At 42.3% G+C, this 16,487-nt stretch overlaps 1 protein-coding gene across 1 annotated transcript in view; it reads right to left on the bottom strand.

Annotated features, from left to right (window-relative positions):
* Positions 1 to 16,487, bottom strand: part of DNAH8 (dynein axonemal heavy chain 8) — a 358,510-nt gene that overhangs the window by 224,775 nt on the left and 117,248 nt on the right. The window contains exons 30-32 of the mRNA XM_075554113.1: positions 13,454 to 13,567; positions 9,563 to 9,625; positions 3,602 to 3,702 (exon numbers count right to left, since the gene is read on the bottom strand). Of these exons, the coding sequence (XP_075410228.1) occupies positions 3,602 to 3,702; positions 9,563 to 9,625; positions 13,454 to 13,567 (278 nt within the window). The remainder of the gene's footprint in view (positions 1 to 3,601; positions 3,703 to 9,562; positions 9,626 to 13,453; positions 13,568 to 16,487) is intronic.

Consider the following 16,487-nt stretch of genomic DNA (forward strand, 5'->3'; position numbering starts at 1 on the left):
CTCAGGACTTCCTCCTGTTCAAACTGTTGTGTCCAAAACGCCAAGCCCAAGTAAAGGAAAAGTTCATCATTGTGTGAAACACAAAATTGCCCTCTCAATGGAATTTGTAAATTACCCCAGAATTCTTCAACCCGTAACATCCCAAGTGGGTCCACCGGCCCAATGTTCATCATTGGGTTTCTCCTCAGACCAGCTCTATTTGTAAGATTGAATAGTCACATGATATTTTTTTCTGTCATGCTAGTTCAAAAAATCAGAGTAAAATGTATTTATTTTTAAAGGTCAAATTCTTTACCTTGATGTCCGAGGTAAAACTCTTCACAATGCTATGTAAGTCTACTTACTACAAATTTTGTTTATTTTTCCAATTCTTGATTCATTTTTCTGTATCAGATTTACTTTGTTTATAAATGAAGATGCCGTGTGGGGCTACTTATCACAGTTCCATTTTCCCACTTCTTGATTCATTTTGCTATTCAATGAGCCTAGGAATTATGTCATTATTACTCATTGACTGTTCCTAAATAAGATGCTACAAAAATTGACTAAGATCATCAGCGAACAGAAGAATGATGAAATTTTCTTAGAAGATGGTGCAATAATGAGAAAAGTATTATTACGGCATCATCCTTCAGGGGTTTTTATTGTGTCACCCAAAGTATTGCCTCATTTTCCAAGAAAGAACTCTGGAGACACCGTCTTTGGAATCTCATGGTTTGGGGTTTGTTGGTTCACTAAGCTTTTATTCAATGCAGCAGAGAAAGCAGGATTTTTCATTTTCTAGTTAAAAAGGAAAAGAGCAGAAAATTCACAAAAAAGTACTCTAGATTCCTGTGCTCACGGTGTAACTGATTGTATACGAGGAATCCCCGACTTGTTTTGTTATTATTGTTTCCCATACATAACAATAACCTACATGAATTTTATTTAACTCAGTAATTTATGAAGGAACAATGTATTTCTAGAGGAAGAGCTTCACCATGCAATATTTCACATCAAGAATTCCCTAAACCAAATCAAATTCATGGCTATCCTATGGATGCCAATGGACAGTGACGCTATAGGACAGAGTAGAACTGCCCTGGTGCGTTACCGAGACTGTAACAATTTTCCGAGCACAGAAAGCCCTCTCTCCCTCCCCAGGAATGCCTGGTGGTTTCGAACTGCCGGCCTTGCAGATCGCAGCCCAATGAGTAACCACTATGCTACTAGGACTGCTCAAAAAGCACTTAGGCCATCCCATTTTGAAAAAGTGGTACGTGACCGTAGTCTTTCTTATTTACAAACAGCTCGTAAGGAGACAAATGGTGAAGGCACTTGTGCATTCAAAGAAAATAGACGATGTGGTAGTTATTTAATTGTCAATTTAAGGATTAAGCAGATAGGGGTGGAGTCTAGTCTGTCAATCAGGTCATAGCCAATGAGGCTTCTGTGTGAGCATAGCCTTCCCCCTAAGGATTCTGGGAATTCTGGTATTTCCTCCTTGGAAGTGGGAGACTCTCTGCTCACACCCTGGAAGACAGCAATGGACAAGACACATGGACCCACCCTGATGCAGCCATGGATATTGGAGAAGCCACAGAGAGACCCCTGCCAGTGCTGAGATGTTTCCAATGCCACTGGATCCAACGACTTTCTACCCACTAGCCTGTGATCTACATTCGGCGTCATTGCATGTGTTTCGTGAGTCTGAAGAGGACTTTATAGATTGGTATCAGACATATGGGCTAATATCAGACTTATGGACTTGATCTGGACTGGGTTAGGGTGCTTTCTCAATGTTCAATTGCTCTTGTATATAAATCTCTTTCCTATACACAAGGATTTGTTTATCTATTCTACCTAGACTAACACAGACAATGTCCATTTTTTTAAATCACTGGATTAATCATTCTAAAACTAAGAATAAAATTTTTAATGTTTATAGCTCAAGCCAGATGGCAGTCCTCTCTTCCACAAAATTATAAATGTCACCGTATTCAATGGCCTTCATTTGTGGATTGTAAATGCAAGAAAAAATCTGAATTAATGTTAAGATAGAACCTATTAGAGACAGAGCTGAAATGTGGAATTGATGTTTACAAGTTGGGTAAGCTCCAGACTCACAAATGACAGGCGAGGAGCAAGCAGTTGGTTGCATTCAAATCAAGGTCTCCACTTTGTAACTATTACACGTGAAACCAGGATATTTCAAAGCCAAAGTGTGGCCTGCTGGATTTCAGTTTTTATTAGATTTTCTAATAAAAATTGCTTTTCACCATCCCTTTATTTTTATTTTTGTAAGGTATTCATAAAATTGCTTAAAATCATTGCTGGAATTTTTTAAAGGGCATATTGGAACTGAGAGGAGCCCAGGTGGCAGAGTGGTGATGCATTCAGCTGCTAACTGCAAGGTCAGCCGTTTGAAACCACCCGCCTCTCCATGGGGGAAAGACGGGGCTTTCTACCCCTGTACAGAGTCACAGTTCTTGGAAACGCACACGAGGCAATTCTGCCCTGTAATGTAAGGTTGTTTTGAGTTGGCATCGACTGGATGGCAGTGGGTTGAGTATGTTGGAATTGGCACGCGGTGAGGACTATTTTGCCTGCTATCACAAAAATCAAACCCACCGCCATTGAGGCGATTCCAACGCATAGCGCCCCTACAGGACGAAGCAGAAGTGCTCCCTTTGGATCTCCAAGGCTGCACCTCTGCATGGGAGCAGTTCCCTCTTCCTCCTGTGGTTTGCACCCACTGCTAACCCCACTGCGAGACCAGAGCTTCCAAGGACTAAAACATTGACTCTGAGATGGAATGGGCCTAAGACGGAATCACCCGGAGAACACGTAAAACAGCAGAGTTCCTAGGGTTCGATCCCAGAGTCCTAATTCAACAAATGGAAGATGAAGCCCTGAGATCAAGGGCCACGTGGATTAAGCTCGGAGAATCATTCTCTGAGAGAAGAATAAAAGCCAGCCACCCTAAATAACTGAAACACTGGTTCTTCGGACAACATCACATCTCGTTTGCCATGAAATTTTCACGCGATTACTTGGAAGGAAGTCAACAAAAAGAGCTTTCCGAATACCAAAAATCTAATAAATGAATACCACTGGTTTAATTTTGCCTCTGAAGCAAGTTCCATTAAAACTTCTATTAAAATGCACTTGCTGGAGTCCTGGGCCTGCCATTGTTTACAATTTATTGGCCTTCAATCCCAACATATTCCCCAATGGGGACGAGTGCTTTAGCGTAAACGCAATTAAGAAGAACTGGAGAGCCAACAATGGTTATTCCTCTCGTGAACAAAAGTTCTGTGAAATCGCAGTGCTTCTGCTCAATCACTGACACGATCCAAAAGCAGGGCAGAGAAGAGAAGAGGCGCGCAGGCTAAACAAGGGCCCTGCGTGCCCAGAATTTCTGCCGCACATTTTCTTCGCCCTAGAATGTTTCTTTTGTGCATGGAAATTGCGTATCAAATGGGTCAAGGAGTCGCTGGGAATTAGGGAGGAATTCAACAGTGTTTCAAGGCTGGCTCTTCTTTGCATGATAAAGGAGGAGCTGTACACGATCCGTCCACTGCGTTGGATTTCCTTACTGCTGCCAGTAGACATTACTTACCTGGTTTTGTGTAAAACTTCATAGTCAGTCACAGGCAATCCGAAAAGTTGTTCACCGGATGAATACGTAACAAATTTCCTCCACAGATCATCAAAATTGGCCTGTATCAACAACAGTTTTTTACAGTTATACTAAGATAGATAGAATTCATCCAGACCCCAATAAACCCACACTTATTACAGTCAGGATAAAATCGAAGTGGAGGCTTACCTATTAATATCTCTGAAACAAGGATTTGTGAGGCAAAGTTATAATGAAGCCAAGCAACCAGGGGGGAATGTTGAGCACTTAGGAAAATTAACTTTTGAGCATTCTAAAAGCATTCATTTTATATGAAATTTTTTAACAAATTAAGTGGTCCCTAGAAGACCTATTTTTCAAGTTTCTATAAATACATTTGAAACTAATAAAACCATATTTTTTTAAAATCTATAACTCAGGCTTTTTTCACTAGTTTAGCTTTGCCACCACTCCCTCGGGGCTCAAGTGAGTGTAGTGTTAATATAATCCATTCGGCTCTATTTTTCTTTCTCTTTCTACATGCCTTAAAGAGTCTATAAAACAGGAGAAACCATTTGAGCACCATGTGAAATAATTCTAATCATTTAAATCAGAAAATGTAATGCACGTGCCTTTTCATTTTTCTTTGATTCAACTTTGAGCATGCTAATACACTTAGAGCAAAAAATATTAACAGTGTTAAAAGCGCAAAAGCGAACAGAAATAATCCACCTATGGTAAAATAAAAACCCAAATCCAAATCCACTGCCATGGAGTCAATTCTGATTCATAGCAGCCCTATGGGGCAGGGAAGAGCTGTCTATGTGAGTTCTAGAGACTGTAACTCTTTAAGGGACTAGAAAGCTTTGTCTTTCTCCCTGTGACAAAATAAGTGCCAACCGGGGCTGTGTACACGCGAGTCCATTCCAACTAATAGAATGACCTCATAGGGCTTCTTAGGTAGTCATTTTATGGGAGGTCTTGCCTCCTGCATAGCCACTTGGGGCGGGGAGGGGGGTGTGGTCAGAGGAGGGTTTCAAACCACCAATCTTCCATTAGCACCTGAGCACTTTAACCACTACCCCACCAAGCCACCTTCACATACTAACTACTCCTGCCCATTGTCACGGAGTCGATTCCCACTCAAAGCAACCCGACAGCACAGAGTAGACCTGTCTCACGTGGTTTCCGAAGCCATCATCTGTCTGGACGCAGACTGCCACCTCTCTCTCCCGCAGTGTTGCTGGTGGGTTCAAACCGCCAACCTTTAGTTTAGCAGCCCACTACTTTACCACTGTGCAACCAGGGATCCTAGGGATCCTTGAAGTAGCCACAACACTGTTTAAAAAAAAAAAAGTAGCATACGAACACCATAGCTGCTGACTGGTAAATCGGTAACTCCCAGGGAAAGACAAGAAGGGCGTCTACCTTCAAAATAACCAGGATCGAATCCCTTCTCATCACTCTGGTCCAAGCCCCTCGCCAGCTGAATGCAATAGCCTCTATTGTGGATTGTACATGACCCCCCATCCCACCCTGCCATCCCCCAAAAAAGATATGACAACATTCTAAGCTTCATACCTACGAATGTGACCAGTCAGATTCTACTGGAGTAGAATGGGTCCTAGTCCTAATCACTTCTGAGGTGTGTCTTATGAAACAGTGGAGCAGACACAGAATCAGAGTCACACACGGGGACCAAGGACAATCTGTGCACCTGGCTCCAAGGCAAGGAAGGCTAGGAAAAGTCCACAGCTACAAAGTTGAAAGAGACACAAAAGGATAATCCTGTAAAGGAAACAGCACGAGAGCCTGACCCCCGTGCACCCCTGAATTTGGAATTGTAGTCTTCAGAACCATGATGCAATTAGCTTCCTCTCCTGAAGCCACCCACGCTGTGCTGTGGTCTTGAGGCGGCCCTAAGAAGCACATGACTTTACTAAGCTGCCCTGTCTTTGAATTCCCCAAGCTGGAAATCATTACCTACCCCACGCCCCCACCTCACCCCAGGCTCTAAATCTATCCATTCGGTAGCCTTCACAATTCCATAATCCATCTAGTTTTCTCCATCCCAAGTGTCGATTGCTTGGCTTCAATCTTCAAAATTTCTTGGGAACATGGCAGTATAGTGGCCATCAGGTTAACTATCCTCACCGCCAAAACCCATTCTCCATAGTCACTCTCAGAAACTAGAAGCTGATCATATTCCTTCCTGTGGAAAGCTCTCCAACACTCCAGATGGGACCAAAAGCTCTATGAAAGTGGATGAGCCCTCCAGGAGAGGCCTCTGTCCACGTGGCAGCCCTACTCTCCCCCTCTTCCACCTTTGCCTGCTGCAGCCCCATCATGCTCCTTAAAAATGAGTTGCAACCCCACATGCCACAGCAGAACTGTGCTTCAAAGGGTTTTCCATGGCACGTTCTCCTGAAGCAGTTCGTCAGACATTGGTTCCAAGGTATCTGGATGGACTTGAACCTCCAACCATTTGGTTAGCAGTTGCGGTAGTTACATAATCTCGTGTCAACTTGCAGGTGCGATGAGTGAAGGGGTGGAGTCTAGCCTGTCAATCAGTCAAAGCCAATGATGCCTCTGTGAGGGTATGGCCTTCTCATGACGATCATGGGAAGTCTCTCTTTTTCTCTAGGGAGGCAAACCACACACGTTCCCTGCTATACATTCCTGATGACAAGCCACACGGAGCCAAGCCGATGGCAGCCAGAGCCCTGGAGATGTGTCCACTGCCATTGACGCCACAGGATTTTCCACCCACTGACCTGTGATCTTCCTGTATGCAGCATCATTGCATGTGCTGCATGAGTCTGAAGAGGAATTCATGCGCTAATATTGAACATAGGGGCTAATATCAAATTTATGGACTTGATCTAGACTGGTCTGGGGTGTTTTATTGATGCATGATTTCTTCTTGATCTAAAATTCTCTCTTGCACATATATGAGTGTCAATGAATTTGTTTCTCCAGTCAACTGGGACTAACACAGCAGTCAAGCATTTACCTGTTTGTTGCTGCTCAGTGTCATTGAGTGGGCTCCGACTCATGATGACACTACGTGCAACAGCACAAAACACAGCCCTGTCCTATGCCATCCTCACAACTGTTGAACCCCATTGCTGCGGCCACTGTGCCAATCCACCTTGTCTAGGGCCTGCCTCTTTTTCACTGCTCCTCTACTTTGCCAAGCATGATGTCCTTCTCAAGGGACTGGTCTCTTCTGATAACATGTCCAAAGTTCATAGGATGAAACCTCTATGGAGCATTCTGGTTCTACTACTTCCAAGACAGATTTGCTTGGGTTTTGGGCAGTTCAGAGTACTCTCAATATTGTTCGCCAGCACCAAAATTCAAATGCATCAATTCTTCTTTGGTCCTCCTTATTCAATGTTCAATCTTGACATACATATGCGGCCATTGAAAATACCATGGTTTGGGACAGGGGCACCTTAGTCCTCAAAGTAACATCCGTGCTTTTCAATACTTTAAGTGGGTCTTGTTCAGCATATTTACCCATATGCTTACCGTAATGTGCTAGTCTGGGTAGACTAGAGAAACAAACCCATTGACACACTCATATGTATGTAAGAAAGAGCTTTACATACAAGAGTACTTGAATATTGAGAAAACATCCCAACCCAGTTCAGATCAAGTCCATAAGTCTGATATTAGCCATATGTACAATATCAATCTATAAAAGTCCTCTTCAGACTCATGAAGCATATACAATGATGCCAAGTGAAGGAAGATCACAGACCAGTTTTGTGGGGTGGGTAGGTAAGTCTTGTGGATCCAGTGGCAATGTCAGCATCTCAGTGTTGGCAGGGCTCTCCCCCGGGCTTCTCCAGCTGAGGGCCCTAGTGTAGTTCCATGTGTCTTGTCAATAGAGCATCTCCCAGAGAGTGAGTCCAGAAAGAGTGTCCCCCATCTCCAAAGAGGAAATACTGGAGTTCCCAGAATCCTCAGGGGGAGGCCATGCCCACACAGAGGCCTCATTGGCTATCACCTGATTAACAGACTAGACTCCACCCCTTCACTCATAATCCTGTCAAATTGCCAAATGATTATATAACTACCACAATAGCATCCTTGCTTTTCAACACTCTAAATCGGTCTTGTTCCGCAGATTTATCCAACGCAATGCTTCATTTCATCTCTTGACTGCTCTTCCGTGAGCGTTGACTGTGGATCCAAGCAAGACGAGATCCTTGGCAAGTTCAAGTGTTTCTCGGTTCATCGTGATAGTACTTGTTGGTCCAGTGATGAGGATCTGGGTTGTCTTTCCATTGAATTGTGATCCACATTGGAGGCTTCAATCCTTGATCTTCATCAACAAAGGCTTCAAGTCTTCCTTGCTTTCAGCAAGCAGGATTGTGTCGTCTGCTTATCGCAGGGTACCTTCCTCTAATCCTGGTGTTTCCTTCTTCCTCATAGTTTTTCAGATTATTTGCTCAGTTTACAGAATGAATAAGTACGGTGAGAGAACAGAACCTTGATGCACACCTTTCTTGATTTTAAACCACCGATTCCCTTGTTCTGTTCGCACAACTGCCTCTTAATCCACGTACAAGTTCTGCATGTGCGCAATTAAGTGCTCACTCCAAAATTAACACCAAACTCCCTACTATCCAGTTGATGCTGACTCATAGTAACGATAGAAATCTGGGTACAACTGCCCCTGTGAGTTTCCAAGACCGTAACTCTTGACAGGAGTAGAAAAGCCCGTCTTTCTCCCCAGGAGCGCCTGTTGGTTTCAAACTGCTACGTCACCGAGTTTCCGTAAGTGCTCCCTACATCTCCCTACATCTCGCTGCTTGTCTTCTCACTCCTGGGTTTCGTCAGAGTTACAACTTCTACCCAAACTACATTTCCTCCTTCTTCGGGCTAACTCTCATCAGTCCTTGGAGACACAGCTTAAATGCCTTCCCTTCCAGGAGTCCACCCTCATCTGCCTGGGAGTCCCTCCTACCTGTTTCCGAGCACAACCCCATATCTAGATGGGGACATGGAGCATGCTGTTGCAATTCTCTCTACCTTTCTTTTCTGTCAGTTGTCACTCCACAGGAGAAAGATAAGTCGGCTCCCATAGAGATTTACAGACTCAAAAACCCTAAGGGGACATTCCGCGCTTAAGGTCAGGGGACATATAGAGAACACGGATGTATTCTATAGCGACCATATTAAAACAAAAAAACTCGCTGCCATCAAGTCAGTGTTGACTCATTGCACCAAGACGGCAACTGCTTACAGGAGTAGAAAGCCCAAGTCTTCATCCCAGGAAGGTGATGGTGGTTTTGAACTACTGACCATGCAGATCACAACCCAAAACGTAACCACTACATCACCAGGGCTCCTCTACAGGAAACAGCAAGAAAACAGAAATAGGACAGATGAAAGAACTGATGGATGTTTGTAGGAGTGTGTCTACACAGAATAGAGTGGATCTTAGGCCTAGATGGCAAAACAGGAACCCAAAGGGGTGTGTGAGTATTCTCCTGAGACGCTGAGGGTTGAAAACCACAGTGCACGTTGGCCCAGTGTAATAAGGATTGTAGAGTCTGGGGTAGGACAGAGAGGTGCGGAGTCAAGTCAGGGGAACTGAGAGAAGGCAGGGGAGCCATTTGACAAGATTTGGATTTTTTTTTTTACCATTCCACATTCCAAGAGATACTAGGAATTAAAATAAGATACACACATCCGTTTGAAATCAACATATTCTCTAAAATTACAGCTACATGATCTATGAAGGAAAACACCAAAGGACGCAGAGAAAGAATTGATTACCACATTTAGTGAATTAGTTTGATCATTGAGTGAATCAAAATCAGCATGCACTTTGAACATTAACTTTTTCTATCAAAGGTAAAATACATAAAATTGTCCCTGAAATGCTTTCTTAAATAACAGCACATAATTAAGGCAGGAAAGAGAAAAAAAAGGTGTTTGTCTTACCTGAAAGATCTGTAGTCTGTTGCTAGCTTCTTGGGGCGGTATGCCTGGAACCATGGGTCCTTCCTGTAATCAACGATAGAGCCTACATTTTATTTCTTATTCCTATGTCTTTGATACATTGTTATGCTTCTCTAATATTTCCTTCTAAATAAATAGAAGACATTTTAAAAAATTTTAAATGGGCTGGTTTTGCCCCGGTAATATGAAGCTTTCATTCACTTCTCTTCTTTTTTGCAATAGCTTTATGGAGATATAATTCGTGTGCTTGGCAATTCACATATTTAAAGTGCACGGCTCAGCGGTCTTGTAGCATTTTAGAATGTTCGCAGAGTTGAACAGTGGAAATCATTCATTTTCAAACATTTTCATCACTCCCACTTGCATTCCTTGATAAAGGGCCTTGACAGAGCTAGTAGAAAAGGAGACAATGGCATCTTGCGTGAAGTTTGTGCCACACGAGCTCTGTTTAATTTGATTTGCAAATGCAGATGATGATGCCGTGCTTGTACATTAAAGGAGCCGACATGGAGCTCTGAGAACAGCTTTCTTTCGTTAACTGTTCGACTCCGTATGGGAACAGGGATCCACGTCTGTTGAATACTTAGCGGAAGCTGGAGGCAGATTGTAGGGGGCATGAGCAAGAAGCACCTCAACATGGTGAAGGCATGACTAACATCCCAAGGTCTGCTCCTCATAGAAACATAAAGGGTGCTGAGGATATTAACAGGGCATGTCACTGGCATGACTATTACAGCTGTGCTCCATGACCGGATTGACCCCGTGGCTGCAACCATGGGCTCAACTATCAGAGCCATGAGGATGGAGCAGGACCAAGTAGAGCTTCTTTCTGTTGCACACAGGGTCACTACGAAGTGGACCGACTGGACAGCACCTAACAACAACTTAATACACCAGAGAAGCCCTAGTGGTGCAGTGGGTTACATTTGGGTTTGCTAATCACAAGGTCAGCAGTTCAAAACCACCAGCAGCTCTGCAGGACAAAACAAGAGGCTTTCTACTCCCATCCAGAGTTAGAGCCTTGGAGAGGAATGGAGAGCTGATAACGAGTTCAAGATTGAAAACAAAGTTCTAAAACTGATGGTGGTGATGAGTGTACAACTCTTGTTGGTGTGATTGAACTATCAACTTGTATGACACATAACTTACATGCCAATGATACTGTTGGAACTAATAATAATGGGGCGGTAGGGGGAGTAAGAGAGAAGAGTCACGACCTTAAAAACCCTCCCGAGTCCGACTCATCAGAGCTGAACGTTGATCTCAGTGGCTATGAAATGAGGAAAAGATCAAAGGGCACAGATTCGGATTCTTGTGTGACATGGGAGTTGGTGTCAAACAACAACAAAAAGAATTAATTTAATTACCAACCAACTGAAAAGAAAATTGAAGAGGATTACCAGTATCTTAGGGAAGTTTTACTATGGTAGTTCATTTAAATAAAAATAAAAATTTCCCGCTGTGGAATAAAAAAAAAGAGTTAGTCTGAGATACCCACAGTGGCAGTTCTACCATAGGGTCACTGTGCGTCAGAATCAACTGCATGGCGGTGAGTTTGGTGTTTGGCTTCAGAACTAATAGACAAGACTTCCAGAATAATGGAATGATAGGGCAATCAAATATTGACTAGCCCAACTTAGAGAGATGCACAAAGCATATTTTTAAAGTGCTATGTAAGAAGCGCCAAGGTCATAAATCATCCTGTAGAGCCACTTCTATCACTACCTCTAAAAAAATAGTCAGTTTTAAGGGAACTTTCTGAGTTTAACTTCAAGAACATAAAATTTTAAAAAAGGAAAACAGTATCAATTCAGACACATAGCCACACTCTCTGACAGAGTAGAACTGCCCCTTTGGATTTGTGAGGTTGTCGATCTTTCCTGAAGCAGAAAACCCCCTTTTCCTCCTGAGGAGCAGTTATTGCCCCAGCTCAGAACCCACTCTGCTGCCAGGGCTCCTTGACCTGCAGGCGGCGGAGCATCGTTAGTCAGAGCAAAGGACGAATGACCTATGGACTGACCAATCATGGTAGCTATACCTTATGTTCAGTGACCCTGATGTTAGGTTTGCTAAATGCTGTGAAATTCAAAATCAGTCCACGGCACCCTCGCTCCAGCTGCCCATGAGTGTCAGAGTAGAACTGTGGGCCATGGGGTTTTCCGTGGCTAAATTTTCAGAAGTAGGGCACCACACCTCTCATCCAAGGGGGCCTCTGGAAATCTCCAACTTTAAGGTTAGCCACCAAGAAAAATAACTACTGACACCATCGCCCAGAGACTCCAGCATCTTGGTACTATAGGGCAAGGAAGAAGCTGACTTCAAATAACTTACACTGAGTATGATCATTCTGGTCCCCACACAGGACAGAACTCCTTCCCCAATCTCCAAAGGCATTACTCCTTTTAATAGCCGATTTTTTTCCCCTATAAAGCTGGCTTAAAGGACGAGCTATCTCTTTTTTTATTTTAGCAGCTCGATGGACTTCTAATCCACACGCCATATAAATCAGTAGTGGGAACAGATTGCAGACGAGCTGTGTAGTCATCACGTCAATCAACTTCAGAGCATCTTCTTTTCCACACTGGATTCACTACTGCCAGCTCCCCGTGCCCCACCAATACCCCCTGCCACCGCCTCAAGAAGTGATGCGTTCCTGTTGGAGCTACCTACCCTGGATCACAGTCAAAGGGAAACATTATAAATGAGTGAATGAATGAATGACTAAATAAAATACACACTCCCCAAAGGCAAAAACCAAACCAACAAAAACAGAAAAACCTTACTTGAAAACATAACAGAATAGAACAAATTTAATATTGCTCAAAGGGGGAACAAATGAAGAGTTTTAAAGTTTTAACCTAATTGCATCTACATCGGTCTCCTTTCCAATGTGCTTTGTCTGGTAGCAAGGTTACTTACCTCCCTCAACTGTGGTCAGAGGAGATTTACAGGAGGTTTATTCCTAGTGGGGACCAAGAGGGGCCGGCAAATAGATTTGGGCCTTTCACAGACAAGCATAGCCTTCGGCAGTATGAGGGCTCAGAATTTTCGCCCTGATACCATTCCCTTCTCTGGTCTTAGATTTTATTATTTGTAATCCTTGGATCCCACCAGCCAGTGTGCTTCTTCTCTGTGCACTTAGCTGTCAGCTCCCTTAGATGGCTGCCTGTGTGCACACAAGGCTTTAAGACCCCAGATGCTATTCCTTCTGATAGCTGGATAGCACCCTACTTCTTCATCACCCTCTGCTATGGCACCCACATGTTCCGTGATTTCTTCAGAGGAGCAAATATCAGGTCCAGTCACGTCATAAGAAAACTGTTCTTAGTTGAGGGCTACAATGAAATGTGAGCTCAAAATCTATTTATGTATAGCTGTAGATCACATATGTCCCTGTCCGCTTTAGAGATCTCATTATCCTCTTATTAGAGAACATTACAAATTACCTACCCTATCTAAATAAATATGACAAAACACAATAAAAACAACAATAACAAAACACTGAAAATCCTTACTTGAAAAGACAACAAATTTAAAAGTAGAAGCAATTTTAAATTGGTCAAAAGGATAACATGATAAATTCTATGAATAGTATCCTTAATTTGAGCTATCCCTTTTTTTGATAGTTGCAAGTATAAAAATAGTCTCTTGCAACTACAAATCATGATGTATCTCTTGGTTTTATCACTTTCCTTTCATATAGATATATAACAGAATTTCTTTTCTTTTGTCTGCAAGTCCATGGTGTGTGAATTTTCTTTACTCTTTTCTAAAAAATCATTTTATTGGGGGCTCGTACAACTCTTGTCACAATCCATCCATCCATCGTGTGATAGAATATCTTAACACACACCTTACACGTGGTTAAATTACCTTATCATAAGCCTCTGAAAAGTTCAGTACATCCTCCTGAAACACTTCCACGGATTCTAGTAAATTACTTTTAAACTTTGGCTGCACTTGAACTAATTCATCTTGTACAGAAACCTAGAATTAAAAAAAAAAAGCATACTCAACATTAGGACAAAAGCAATCTATTTAAGATGAGAAATAGCTCACAGGTGTCCTATATGTACAAAGTTAGATCTGTAATAGTTTGTTGTTTGTAATAAAAATAAACCCAGAGCCCCAATAGTCAACAAATCATTCAATGCATGAATCAAGAGGTAAAGTGATCTTCCCTGTTACTGTATTTTTTTTGAAGGGGGGGCGGTTTCAATTGGCCCACATCAGGCCATCATTGTGACTGCTCTAGGCTGGACAGCGTTCTGCATGTGCTTCCTCCGAGTTTGGTCTGGCAGTGTAGAGCATTTGGTCTTCCTCACCAACACATTATTCACATCCATCAATTCTTTTCTTCTTCTTCTTCCAGACTCATTGTCTAGCTTTTGCATGCACACAAATCCATTAGAAAGACCATGGCCTGGGATGGGCATGCGTTAGTCTCAAAGGTGATATCTTTCCAACACGTTAAAGAGGTCTTTTGCAGCAGCTTTGCCTGGTGCATACAATGCTTGATTTCCTAACTGCTGTTTCCTTGGGCCTTGACTGTGGAGCTCTTTACCAGCAAGAGCCAGGAGTGGAGCACAACCTCTGGACCTGAGAGATCCCTGTGCAGTGGTCCTCCTGGTTCAGACAACAGCTTTAACATCAGAGGATCAGCAGTAGAACCATGAAACCACGCATGGAACAGTGATGGATTTCCCAACCCACAAAACAAGTTAAGACCAGTGTATTTGTGCAAGTGCTAGTTTGCAGAGTGGAGTGCCTCAAGGCACTTAATTGGGGAAGCCGGACTTGCCGACCGACAGAAGTGCAGCTTGGGTGCCTCTGAGCTGAGACTCACTAGAGTAGAGTGCCTTTGGGCGTTTAATCCAGGAAACTGAGTTGGCTGACCCACAGAGTTTGAGCTGAGTGTCTTCAGATTACAGTTTACAGTGGCAGACCTGAACCTTTGTATCATGTCCTGGCAAACAACAACCATGAGCATTTCTCACTGATGTTACCACTTGTCAACTTCCCTTACAAACCCTTTAATCATGCATTTTGTCTATGAGTTTCTGTGTAGACATTGCAATGGATATCAGAACCAATAGAACATTAGTTAAGTCGGTACACCATCCAATAAGGGGTTCACTTTCCAGAACTGTATCCAACAATGTTCTAATGCTAGTCATAAGATTTGCAATGGTTTCCCCACCCCCACCAACCCCCACCAAGTGAATTATTAACAGGTTCTACTTCCAAGTCTATCTTAATCTGGAAGCTCCATTGAAGCCACCTTTTGGTATTTGAAATACCAGTGACATTACTTTGAAAATAGCAGCATGCCAACACAGCAAGGCAAACTGGCAGATAGGTCATGGTCTACTAGTATAGTTTTTATTTTAAAGAACAGAAAATAACGAGTGTTGAGCAAGAAGTGGAGAAATTGAATCCCTCATGCTTTGCGATAGAACCCATTTAGAAGTTCCTCAAAATAGTTAAACAGATATGTAAACATATCTGGTCCATATGAAGTCCAAGGTATTGTATACCCCCAAAGAACTGAAAATGGGGACTCAACCAAGCAAGCCAACACTACCAGTAATCACTGCAGCACTACTCACAATACCCCAAAGGTAGAAGCAACTGAAATGTCCATCCACAGATGAATGGAAAAACAGAATGTAATATACATGAGGGTAAGTCAAAAAATATTACTGTTAGAAACCAAAAGAGATCTATACAAATAGAGGAATATTCTGTGTCCATGGAAACAAAGACTTAATAATTGTGAAAATGTCAATACTGTCTAAAGCAATCTACAAATACAAGGCAATTCTGATTCAAATCCCAACTTCATTCTTTTAAGAAATGGAAAAAACTAATCATCAACTAATATGGAGAGGTAAGACGCCTGGAATAAACAAACAAACCAAAAAACCCACTTCTCCGAAAGAAAAACAAGTAGGAGGCAAGGCCTATTACACTACCTGACCTCAAAACCTACTTATTACACAGCCACAGTAGTCCAAATATCCTGGTACTGGTACACTGACAGATACACAGACAGGACAGAAAACACAGAAATAAAAGTATCCATTTACAGCCAATTGATTTTTGACAAAGGACCAAAAAAATCATTGAATGGGAAAGGGGCACCCTCTTTAACAAACAGAGGTAGAAAACTTAGATCTCCATCTGCAGAAGGATCAAATAGGGCCCGTATCTTACGCCAGGCACAAAACCAAGTCAAAAAGGATCAGAGACCTAAATGTAAACTAACGAGCTAGAAGGATCATCAATTGAAAAAATGGAACAAACTTAAGGCCCCTGTTGCAGGGCACACACAGACTACCAAATATAATAAAGGAAACACACACAGTGGAAGACAAAATAAACGACTGGGACCTATTAAAAATAAAACACTTATGCCATCAAAAGACGTCATCAAGAGTAAAACAAGATATGACAAAATAATGATGTATAAATTACCAAGGGCACATGAGGGAGGGGGGAGCGAAGAGGGAGGGGGAAAAAAAGAGGACCTGATGCAAAGGGCTTAAGTGGAGAGCAAATGCTTTGAGAATGATTGGGGCAGGAAATGTATGGATGTGCTTTATACAATTGATGTATGTATATGTATGGACTGTGATAAGAGTTGTATGAGTCCCTAATAAAATGTAAAAAAAGAAAAGAGGCGAAAAAAAAGAAAATGATTAGGGCAAAGAATATACAGATGTGCTTTATACAATTGATGTATGTATATGTATGGACTGTGATAAGAGTTGTATGAACCCCTAATAAATTGTTTAAAATTTTTTTTAATTGTACAAGCCCCCAATAAAATGATTTTTTTTAAAAAGAGTAAAACAAGAGCCCACAGATTGGAGGGAAAGTTTTTAACAATGACACAACGGACAAA

The sequence above is a fragment of the Tenrec ecaudatus genome, chromosome 7, assembly GCF_050624435.1.
Source record: "Tenrec ecaudatus isolate mTenEca1 chromosome 7, mTenEca1.hap1, whole genome shotgun sequence".
Taxonomy (NCBI): domain Eukaryota; kingdom Metazoa; phylum Chordata; class Mammalia; order Afrosoricida; family Tenrecidae; genus Tenrec; species Tenrec ecaudatus.